Consider the following 11,555-nt stretch of genomic DNA (forward strand, 5'->3'; position numbering starts at 1 on the left):
AAGACCAAAACCGGTCTCGACAACTACAAGTCGAGCGTAAGCTACTGCCTGAGCACCACTCATACTCTGATTGGTGGATGCTCTACAGGAAAGATAAGTGATTTCTGGGTGACATCATCCCTGCTGACATTTTTTAATTGAACGTCAACATTACATCAAGTGCCAGCTCGTCCCGCCCTCCAGTGCTCTCCTGATGAGCTCTCCCGAGCTCCACCCCCCCCCCGTCACGTGCATGAGCAACAGCATGAACCCTCCCCAGTCAGTGATTGGCCGGGGTAGTGTTTGTTTCGGCTTTATGGCACCACGGCTGCAGGAGAAGGCCATCAGGTTTACGGTGTTTCCTTGACGTCGCCACAAATTACATAGAATCTCTTTCCCTCACTCTAAATTCAGGATTGTATCTTCACTTTGTACACGACTGCCTCAGGGCCAAACCGTCACACCTTTCAACGCCATTCAGTCCGTTTACATGGGAAGTTTAATTCCTCTTTAATTCAGAATTAAAATTAAATCTGATTTAAAATGACCTTATTCCAAATGAAAATGTCCAATCCGAATTAAACTTAATTCCGACTTAAGTGGCTGGTTTATTCCAATTTTCAATCAGAATAGAATAATTCTGCGATCATGTTCACACTCATTCTGCTTTAAAGGGGACCTATTATGAAAAACTGTTTTTTTCTTTTTTTAACATATATAAAGTGGTCTCCCCTCAGCCTGCCAACTCAGAGAAGGAGGAAAGCAACCAGATTCTGCAGTGTCTGTACAGCCGCCCGGATGATCGTCCAGTGTGATGTGGATCTACGAGCCAATAAGATTCTGCTCCCGTCGTTACGTAATGACGGGAGAGATTTACATAGTTTGGCCTCCGATGCGTGAAACCACGCCCACAACTAACTCCACCGGCCGGAGCTTCCGCCATTTTTTCGTTGCGATGTATCGCGTCATTCAGGCAGCCAATCAGCACAGAGCTCATTATCATAGCCCCGCCCACTCAGAATCCTGCATAGATAATGAGGTTAGAGAATGGGAAGATAAAGACATGGATCAGAGGCTGAATTTCTAATTTATTTAGCAAAAACAATCAAAAGCTTGTTTTTAAGACATTCAAGGCCTGTTTAAAATAGGTATTAGATGCCATAATAGGTCCCTTTTAAATTAATTCCAGTCTTTCTTTCTGCTCGTTCCCTCGTCCGTCTGTCTCCATGACGCTTATATTCCTCTGGGCTGGTTTTCCAACAAAGTTTCAAGATGCAGCAGCAGTAAACGCTGGTCAAGAGCAGAGATCATTTATTTAATAAATAGCTTGGAGGACCTGGAAATAATTAAAAGAACAGATGGAAACAGGAAACAACAAAATTGTGAGCTTTTCAAAGTTATAGCTAAGTTTGTTTTTCTTCCGGTAGTTTAACTTCCGGTCCCCCCCCTATCCAATCAGAACCTTCCCAACCCCCAGACCTGGAGAGGAATTGGAGAAAGCCGATCAAACATGTTTTCCATGTAAACCTCAATTCAGAATTACTATTTCCATGTAAACTCGAAGGAAAATAGTTTAATTGTGAATTATTTAATTTGGAATAATGAATTCCGAATTAAAAAACATCATGTAACCGTGGCCAGTCTGTTCAGTAAGTCCCTACTGATGTAGAACTGATGTTCTGGTTACTGCAGCATCAATGCAGTATTCAGTAACCAGTGTACGGTTTAAAAAACAGCAACTGTTTTAAACTCTGATGTCTTAATCCAGTAGAATTATAAAATTATAAATAGAAATTATAAATCTGCAGCAGACTAAAAACTAATCAAGACTTTGATGAGATTTCTGTAGGTAATTGTGTCTTTAAAAAACACAAAAACAAGTTAGATGAGTACATAAAGTGAGTAAATGATGAACGTCGGACGGCTGCAACTGAGTCCAGAAGCCGCTTTGCTGATCAGAGTCCAAAGTTCATAAATCTACAAGAGCCAAGAAGCTATAGAAGAGAAGGAGTTATGAACGGATGAATGAGAAGATCAAAATTAAAATAAAAAAAAAATTACACCAAATTACCTGCAATCAGAATCAGAAAGAAGTTTATTGCCAAGTAGTTTTTAACACACACAAGGAATTTGTTGTGGTGTTTTGGTGCAAAACAAAAGAACAAATAATATTAAGTGAGATATAAAATATAAAGTAAAAACCAAAACTGTACAACATGTTGGTTTTAAAGTGCCAGAGTAATTAGTAATGAGTCTAGCAGAGAAGCACAGTAAAAGAGGAAGAAGAAACGGAAAACCGACTACTGAAAAGGGAGAATAAAACAAGAGCAGTCAACAGGAACCCCCTGCAGTCAGAGGCTTAATGAATATAAGAATAAAACGACAAGAATAACTTTGGGTCGTTAGTCTCCTTCTCCGATTTCAAGAGTTTCTACAGAGTTTCTGAAGCTGAAACAGACTCAAGTGCAAGTCCTGAATATACGGAGAAGGAGAGTCACATACGAAGAAAGAAACACACCTGCAGACTTGAACAGCTGCAGACTTGAACAGCTGCAGACTTGAACACCTGCAGACTTGAACACCTGCAGACTTGAACACCTGCAGACTTGAACACCTGTAGACTTGAACACCTGCAGACTTGAACACCTGCAGACTTGAACACCTGCAGACTTGAACACCTGCAGACTTGAACACCTGTTGAACACCTGCTGAATTCTGAGGCTTGGAAGGCGGAAGGAAGGAAGGATACGTCCAGTCCTGCTTCAAATTTCACTCAGAGGTTGAAGTCCAACATCAAAAGTGTGTGCAAACGCGTGCTCAGGTGACAGGTGACGTGCATAAATCATGGAAGAAATAATCATTTCTATCTGAAGTTGTTAAATAAACAGACAAGAAAGGAGGGAAAAAGAAAATCTAATAAATTAAAATCACTCCTGTAACCGTAGAAGACCAGTCTGACCAGTTTATGTGAAGAGTCGATATACCTGAGTCAAGCTTTTGCACCCTAAACAGACTGGCCACGGTTACATGATGTTTTTTAATTCTGAATTATTTATTCCGAATTAAATAATTCAGAATTAAACTATTTTCCTTCGAGTTTACATGGAAATAGTAATTCTGAATCGAGGTTTACATGGAAAACACGTTTGATCGGCTTTCTCCAATTCCTCTTAAGGCGGACCGGAAGTTACGTCTACCGGAAGAAAAACAAACTTAGCCGCTACAACTTTGAAAGCTCACCATTTTGATGTTTCCTGTTTCCATCTGTTCTTTTCATTATTTCCAGGTCCTCCAAGCTATTTATTAAATAAATCGTCTTTTTTTTTTTAAACAAAATTTGAAAATATACAAATTCTCAAAGAGGATAATTGACAAATATCAATTAAAATGCAATATGAAAAGAAAGGAAAATAAAAATAAAAAATGGGGATTTTTGTAAGGAATACAAAAAACAAAAAACAAGGTGCTCTAGAATTAAAAGGTGCATATGAATAACAAAATAAATTAAGCATTTAAATTTGCATAGAAAAGGAGAGGAATGATTAAATTCGAATAACAAATAACGAGCAATGTCTAGACAATAAATCAATAAATCGTCTACCGGAAGAAAAACAAACTTAGCCGCTACACCTTTGAAAAGCTCACAATTTTTATGTTTCCTGCCATCTGTTCCTTTTAATTATGTCCAGGTCCTCCAAGCTATTTATTAAATAAATGGTCTCTGCTCTTGACCAGCGTTTACTGCGTGCTGCCATCTTGAAACTTTGTTTGGAAAACAAGCCCAGCGTGGAATAGAAGCGTCATGGAGACAGACGGGCGAGGGAACGAGCAACGCTTCTGCGCTGCTCGATGGATGGATGGATGGATGGATGGATGGATGGATGGATGGATGGATGGATGGATGGATGGATGGATGGATGGATGGATAGTTTGAGTCATCACGTGTTGGCAGCTGACACACAAGCATGAACCAAGAAGGAAATGAAGACCAAAGCTGATATGGGAGTCAGACTTTGACCTCAAACATGGACTTCGGGGCGTTAACTATTACGCTGTTGTTTTAATGTTGCACAACAGATAATTTATGGCCGTGTTTCCCAACCCCGGTCCTCAGAGCTCACCGTCCTGCATGTTTTAGATGTAAACCATGCAGGCCAGTGGCCCCCGAGGGCCAGGGTGGAGAAACACTCAACACACCAGGTTGCCTGGCAACAAGCCATGATTGGATGAAACATACCTTCCTCCAGTGGCATCTCTTGATTGTGTTTCTTGTAATCAGCATCAGAGCCCAGAACTGGGAGAAGGACTGCCTCAGACGCTTGTAGTACTTCCTGGGAGAGAAAGAGGGCGGCAACACCCAGAGTCAAGACCGGTTTCATCTCAGAGTTATTGATACCCCTTTTCCACCAAACCGGTTCCAGGGCTGGTTCTGGTTCTGGGCCAGTGCCGAGTTTGGAACCGGGCTTTCTGTTTCCACTGACAAAGAACTAGAGAGCACCAACATTTGCTCAGAATAGATCTGCAGAGTTGCCCCCATCTGGTTTCTCTGGTTTCATCACCACCATAACACCAGGGAAAGACAGAAGAGGAACCAATCATAAACCGGGGACCAGCAACCCCACAGAGGCCCCAAAGAGACACCGACCCCAACCCAGAGAGACCCCATAACCCAAAGAGACACCAACCCCAACCCAGAGAGACCCCATAACCCAAAGAGACACCAACCCCAACCCAGAGAGACCCCATAACCCAAAGAGACACCAACCCCAACCCAGAGAGACCCCATAACCCAAAGAGACACCAACCCCAACCCAGAGAGACCCCACAACCCAAAGAGACACCAACCCCAACCCACAGAGACCCCATAACCCAAAGAGACACAACCACAGCCCAAAGAGACCCCATAACTCAAAGAGACACCAACCCCAACCCAGAGAGACCCCATAACCCATAGAGACCCAACTACAGCCTACAGTGATTCCACCACGACCCAGAGGTCCTACCACGAGATCCTAGCCAATTTAAAGATCTCACAACTGGAGTTATGTGGTCCACTCTCCTGGTCTTAGTGAGGACTCGGGTCTCCTGGTCTTAGTGAGGACTCGAGTCTCTTGGTCCTCGGGCAGCAGGGTTCTGGACCGACTGCAGCTGGTTCACGGAGGTTCTAGGGAGACCCGTGAGACCAGCATTACAGTAGTCCAGTGTTCTGAAGATAAAAACTGGACAGGTTCTTCTCAGTTCTGCTGAGACATCAGTCCTTTCATCCTGGTTATGTATGTTCTTTAGGCACTCATTTACAAATGAGTGCCGGGCCACTCTACGGAGCCCCTAAAGGGACTCAGATTTTTTTTATATATATATAAAATGAGTTTTAAGTGCGCGTGAAACCTTTACACGCGGGCGTAAGCCTAAATAATGGTTCCGCGTTAAAACGACGCAGAGCCTACGCCGTAGGGTTACGCCGTAGGGTCACGCCGTAGGTTACGAGGCGACGCGCACTGTACGGTGCGCGGGCCGCGTAACCTACGCCGTAGGCTTTAAGTTGATTTAACGCGGAACCATAAATCAGCCTTGAGCAGCACTCTTCGCACAGTGTCTTGATGATTTGAAATTACAGGCTGAGCCTACCGTTAGTTTTTAAACTGTAAAAAGTGTGGGGGACATAAACAGGATTTTGAAAAGTGGGGGGGACATGTCCCCCCTGTCCCCAGTGGAAATTGTGCCCTTGGTCCGTGGTACTCACGTCGTTTAGCGCAGCAACGACGTGCCACTCACTCTCTTTATTTTATACTATTTATATACTATTTATACTTTTACTGTGACCACCAAATAATGTGGTTTTCCTGCCTCCACCTCATCCACAACATTTCGATCTCAGATCTCAGTGAAATTTAGTGGCACGGTGGCTCGACAGTCTCATTGATCCTGACGCCAAACAGGCTGCAGGAAGCTGCTGCGCATGCTCAGCAGGCTCATTCATATGCAAATACTACTTTGCATTGCCCATTTATGGTAAAAAGTGGGCGTGTAGAGGGCAGGATATGAGGCGGATTAAGCTGCGCAACCTTCCAGCTGGACTGTGATTTATAAAGCGAACATTGCGTGCAAGTGTGCATGCACAGGGTTTTATAGATCCGGATTTTTTTTTTTGCGCCCGCCATTTTCGGCTTTACGTGCACTTTTAGTATGAATCCTACACACTCTTTTATAAATGAGGCCCCAGGTCTGAGTCCAGAACCACTCCCAGTTTCTGGCTTTGCTCTTGGTATTCATTTTTACTGCTTGAAGCTGAGTGATGACTTTTCATCTTTCTTCTTTGGCTCTAAACACTATTATTTCGGTTTTACCTTCATTTAACTGAGAAACAAGAAAATTCTGGCACATCCACTCTTTAATTGATCAATGCATTTGATCCATTTCTGAATTGGATTATAGTCTCCTGGTGAGATGGTTATATAGATTTGAGTGTCATCTGCATAGTTATGATAACACATTTTGATCTTTTTCATCGTTTCAGTGGGTGGGAGTGAATAGATACCATGCTCAGAGGTTAAGAGGTTTAGTGAAGACCCAGACCGGTCTAGTCCCCCCCGGTCAGAAGGGGCTAGCAGAGTTTTAATGATCTTAATTAAATGAAGCACTACGTGTCACCGGCTACTTCTTGGGCTCATCATGTGAGGAGCGTACCTGGCCTGGTGTCCTCGGATGTGGCTCTGGATGACGATGGCTTGCTGTTTGAAGAAGCGGAAGTTCCTCCTGCAGAGGAAGCCCCTGATATTCCTCTGGATGGTGACGGCCGCCCACGTCTGGGTGCTGCTCCATTTGTCCTCCAGCTGCTGGTGAAGAGGCTCCTTGAGGAAAACCTAAGACACAAACAGCATCTGGTCCTTACCTGGCCTTGAAATCAGATGAACATGTGACATATCACCCCAAAGAAAAGACAACATTTGAACGGCAGTGTGTGAAAACAAAGTACTCCCTTATTTAAAAAAACAGAAAACCTTGATGGGTGGTTAGTCACCTTAGTGAGGCCCAGCTCGTACTGTCCCTCTTCAGCACCAACCACGTCCAGAAGAGCCACGGTCTGTTCACTGTCTGACGACTCACTCAGCTGTGGGTTCAGCAGAACCCCATACCTACGGAAAGAACACGATGTGTTTTGTGCTTTGCTTTGCCCACATTATCAGTTTTCCTCAGTGACTACAGTAATGTTTGTGCTGCTTCAGACACGGATGCGCGGCAGCACCTCTGGATGAAGGAGGAGTACTGGATCCGGACGGGAAAACCCTCCTTCCGGATGTGGATGGTCTCCAGGATTCCCGCGTGCCTCAGCTGAGCTGCGACGTAGTCCACGTCAAAGATGCCAGGAACCTGACAACAACGGAGGAGGCAAACGGTCAGACGTTGTTCTGCAAATAAACAGTGTAAATTGGAATTTTAAAAAGGTTCGTTTGACTCAGATGATGTAAACCAGGGGTCGGCAACCCGCGGCTCTTTAGCGCCGCCCTAGTGGCTCCTGGAGCTTTTTCAAAAATGTTTTTCTTTTTTTCTCTTTTTTTCCTCTTTTTTTCTTTTTTTCCTTTTTTTCTTCTTTTCTCTTTTTATTTCTTTTTTCTTCTTTTTTTCTTATTTTCCTTTATCTTCTCTTTTTTTCTTCCTTTTTTCTTCTTTTTTTCTACCTTTTTTTCTCTTTTTATTTCTTTTTTCCTCTTTTTTTCTTAATTTCCTTTTTTTCTTTTTTCCTCTCTTTTTTTACCTTTTTTTCTTTTTTTCTCTTTTTATTTCTTCTTTTCTTTCTTATTTTCCTTTTTTCTTCTCTTTTTCCTTTTTTTCTCTTTTTTTCTTCCTTTTTCCTTTCCTTTTTAATCTCGACATTTTGACTTTTTTCTCGAAGTTTTGACTTTTTTCTCAACATTTCAACTTTTTTCTTGAAATTTTGACTTTTTTCTCGACATTTTGACTTTTTTCTCGAAGTGCATAATGAAAAAAAAATCTTCCCCCAGTTATAGCTAATATAGAAACATGCAGCATGTGTTGCCTTCATTCTAAGGCTGATACAAGACTTTTCATTGTTTTGTGGCTCCAGACACATTTTGGTCTTTGGACTTTGGACTTTTTGGTCCAATATTGCTCTTTCAACATTTTGGGTTGCCGACCCCTGATCTAAACCATCTGAACCTGAAACCATCGCACAAAACGTACAAAATTGACCCGGATTTTGTACGTTTTGACCGTATAGAAACATAATTCTTGCCATTGTAAGAATGAGATGTACCTGCTGGATCTACTGCCCTTACTTTTTAACAACTGGTGCTTGTTATTATTTTACCTCTTTTCTTATCATTTTATTTGTTATTTACTGTTTAATTTTGTCTTGCTGCTTTTAATGTTGGTGTAAAGCACTTTGAATTACCTTAAATTGTTTGAATTACCTTAAATTGTGTTAAATTGTGCTATACAAATAAACTTGCCTTGTCACACACCATCTCTTTGTATTTGATGGTCTTGGCTTATTTTTCCCTTTTGAGCAAATTCTGGTTTGTTTGACTCGCTTTTTTTAAATAAAAATAAATAAATACATTTATAAATGTATGAATGTATAAATAAATACATTTTTTGCTCATGAAAAAGGCTCATTCTTTTTTTTCAACTTGTATTTGGCTATTTATTCATGTATTTATTTGTGTATTTTATCATTTTTTGGCTATTTATTCATATATTTATTTGTGTATTTTATCATTTTTTGTGTATTTGTTAGAACCACCCACCTCATTAACATACAGAGACATAAATGCATAAATAAGTAAACAGGGAAAATGTAGAAATACAGAAATAAATGAACTTCCCCAGCCAAAAGTTGTGTCTCCTGCAGAGTGGAGGAAGTGGAAACAAGGTGTGCTGAGGGTGAACTTCCAACAGAAACAAAGGAAGCGCTTTATTTCCCCTGTAATCAATCTTCATTAGATGTTTTTGAAAAATGCCAAAGATCCAGTCGGGTTTGGCAACGTTATATCAGTACAGCGTTGACTTTTAGACCAGAGGTGAAGCTGAAAAAGCCGCACTGCTGGAAAACAGACACGTACTGATACAGTAGATGTCAGTCATAGGACCAAATGTTATGTCTGGGTCCATTCTAGGGATGGGCGGTATGGACAAAAAAATGTATCACGATCATTTCTGGCATTTATCCCGATAACAATAAAAATGACGATAAAAAAAATACCAATTCACCTCCACCTTTTTAACTATAAATCTATAGTTAAATCTATAGTTATTTTTATATTATTGTCATTTTTAATTTACTTAGATTTAGACTGACAAGTGTCAGTTTATTTTGTATGTTGTATTGTATGTTTATGTGATGTTTTATGTGGACCCCAGGAAGAATAAATAAAGAATAAAGAATAAAGACTATCACCACATTCAGTCTTTGGAGCCCCCAAATCACTGCTCTAAAAGATACTAAATACTAAACTACACCAATTAAATTGATTTGATAAAAACCAATTAAATTAGTTACACCTGTACTGGAAAACTGGAATGACTCAGATCTGCCATGTTTGTTACACAAACACGTATCAACGGGAATTTATTCTCTTCCTTCCTTCCTTCCTTCCTTCCTTCCTTCCTTCCTTCCTTCCTTCCTTCCTTCCTTCCTTCCTTCCTTCCTTCCTTCCTTCCTTCCTTCCTTCCTTCCTTCCTTCCTTCCTTCCTTCCTTCCTTCCTTCCTTCCTTCCTTCCTTCCTTCCTTCACGTACGTTGTGCGTGGATTTAACACAGAACCATAAATCATCTTTACACAAAAACATCATCAACAGGAATTTATCGTTTTTACCGCGAGAAGACAAATTCTTACCGTGGGGAATTTTTTTGACGGTATATCGTGAACGGTAAAATATCACCCATTCCTAGTCCATTCAAAAACTAGATTTCACTGCGTCATAGTTCAGTGATTGACTTAATACGAGGTGAAAGTTCAGTCACTGACGCAGGAATTCCCATTTTCACCAGTAATAAGTATCTTATCTCTTCATTAGACGCGTTACATTTCCTTAAGGTCCCAGAAGGAAAAGTGTTGGTTTACCAGCCGGTCTTACCTTGATGTAGTTTGGCTTCAAACACCGGATGAAGGTAGTTTTGCACCTGGAATTTAAGGATAGAAATACATCAGTCATCAGGTTTAATCAACATGTAATTACAACAGAGACTCAGTAAAATCTAGCACTTTTGCTTGTGAAGCTCAATTTTTGTGCAACTTGTGTGAAAGCAAGACATGAGAAAGGTAAGTGAGTTTTTGTTATTTATTTATTGGTCTAGTTCAGGGGTCGGCAACCCAAAATGTTTTAGATCCATATTGGACCAAAAACACAAAAAACAAATATGTCTGGAGCCACAAAAAAGCCTTAGAATGAAGACAACACACGCTGCATGTTTCTATATTAGTTAGAACTGGGCCTGGGGGAAGATTTTTTTTTCATTATGCACTTCGAGAAAAAAGTCAAATTGTTGAGAAAAAAGTCGAAATGTCGAGAAAAAAGTCAAAATGTCAAGAAAAAAAGTAGAAATGTCGAGATTAATGTTGAATAAACAATCTCGAGAAAAAAGTCAAAATGTCGAGAAAAAAGTCAAAATTTCGAGAAAAAAGTCAAAATGTCGAGAAAAAATTTGAAATGTCAAGAAAAAAGTCGAAATGTCGAGAAAAAAGTCAAAATTTCGAGAAAAAAGTCAAAATTTCGAGAAAAAAGTCAAAATTTCGAGAAAAAAGTCAAAATTTCGAGAAAAAAGTCAAAATGTCGCGAAAAAAGTCGAAATGTTGAGAAAAAAGTCGAAATGTAGAGAAAAAAGTCGAAATGTTGAGAAAAAAGTCAAAATTTCGAGAAAAAAGTCAAAATTTCGAGAAAAAAGTCGAAATGTCGAGAAAAAAGTCAAAATGTCGAGAAAAAAAGTAGAAATGTCGAGATTAATGTTGAATAAACAATCTCGAGAAAAAAGTCAAAATGTCGAGAAAAAAGTCAAAATTTTCGAGAAAAAAGTCAAAATGTCGAGAAAAAATTTGAAATGTTGAGAAAAAATTTGAAATGTCAAGAAAAAAGTCGAAATGTTGAGAAAAAAGTCAAAATTTCGAGAAAAAAGTCAAAATTTCGAGAAAAAAGTCGAAATGTCGAGAAAAAGTCAAAATTTCGAGAAAAAAGTCAAAATTTTGAGAAAAAAGTTGAAATGTCGAGATTAAAAAGGAAAGGAGAAAGGAAGAAAAAAGAGAAAAAAAGGAAAAAAAGAAGAAAGAAGAAAAAAAAGAAGAAAAAAGAAAAAAGAGAAAAAAAGGAAAAAAAAAGAAAAGAAAAAAGAAGAAAAAAAAAAAGGTCAAACATTTTTTTTAAAGCTCCAGGAGCCACTAGGGCGGCGCTAAAGACCCACGGGTTGCCGACCCCTGGTCTAGATGGTTAAGCACCAACTCCAGGGAAAAGGCTAATGAGATAGTGGAGATAGTGAGATCCGTCCCTAACCTCTCCAGCCGGGTGGTGAGCTCGCTCAGGGACTGGAGGAAGTGGGACGCGGCGGTGGAGGGCTGATGGCGG

At 40.2% G+C, this 11,555-nt stretch overlaps 1 protein-coding gene across 1 annotated transcript in view; it reads right to left on the reverse strand.

Annotated features, from left to right (window-relative positions):
* The window catches only part of LOC133419754 (unconventional myosin-XV-like), a 93,660-nt gene that overhangs the window by 44,442 nt on the left and 37,663 nt on the right, over window positions 1-11,555 (reverse strand). Inside the window, 6 exon segments of the mRNA XM_061709168.1 lie at window positions 4,217-4,310; window positions 6,667-6,842; window positions 7,001-7,115; window positions 7,226-7,350; window positions 10,077-10,122; window positions 11,484-11,555. The exon segment at window positions 11,484-11,555 is cut by the window's right edge and continues 77 nt beyond it. Of these exon segments, the coding sequence (XP_061565152.1) occupies window positions 4,217-4,310; window positions 6,667-6,842; window positions 7,001-7,115; window positions 7,226-7,350; window positions 10,077-10,122; window positions 11,484-11,555 (628 nt within the window).

This window comes from Cololabis saira, chromosome 19 (assembly GCF_033807715.1).
Source record: "Cololabis saira isolate AMF1-May2022 chromosome 19, fColSai1.1, whole genome shotgun sequence".
Lineage (NCBI taxonomy): Eukaryota > Metazoa > Chordata > Actinopteri > Beloniformes > Belonidae > Cololabis > Cololabis saira.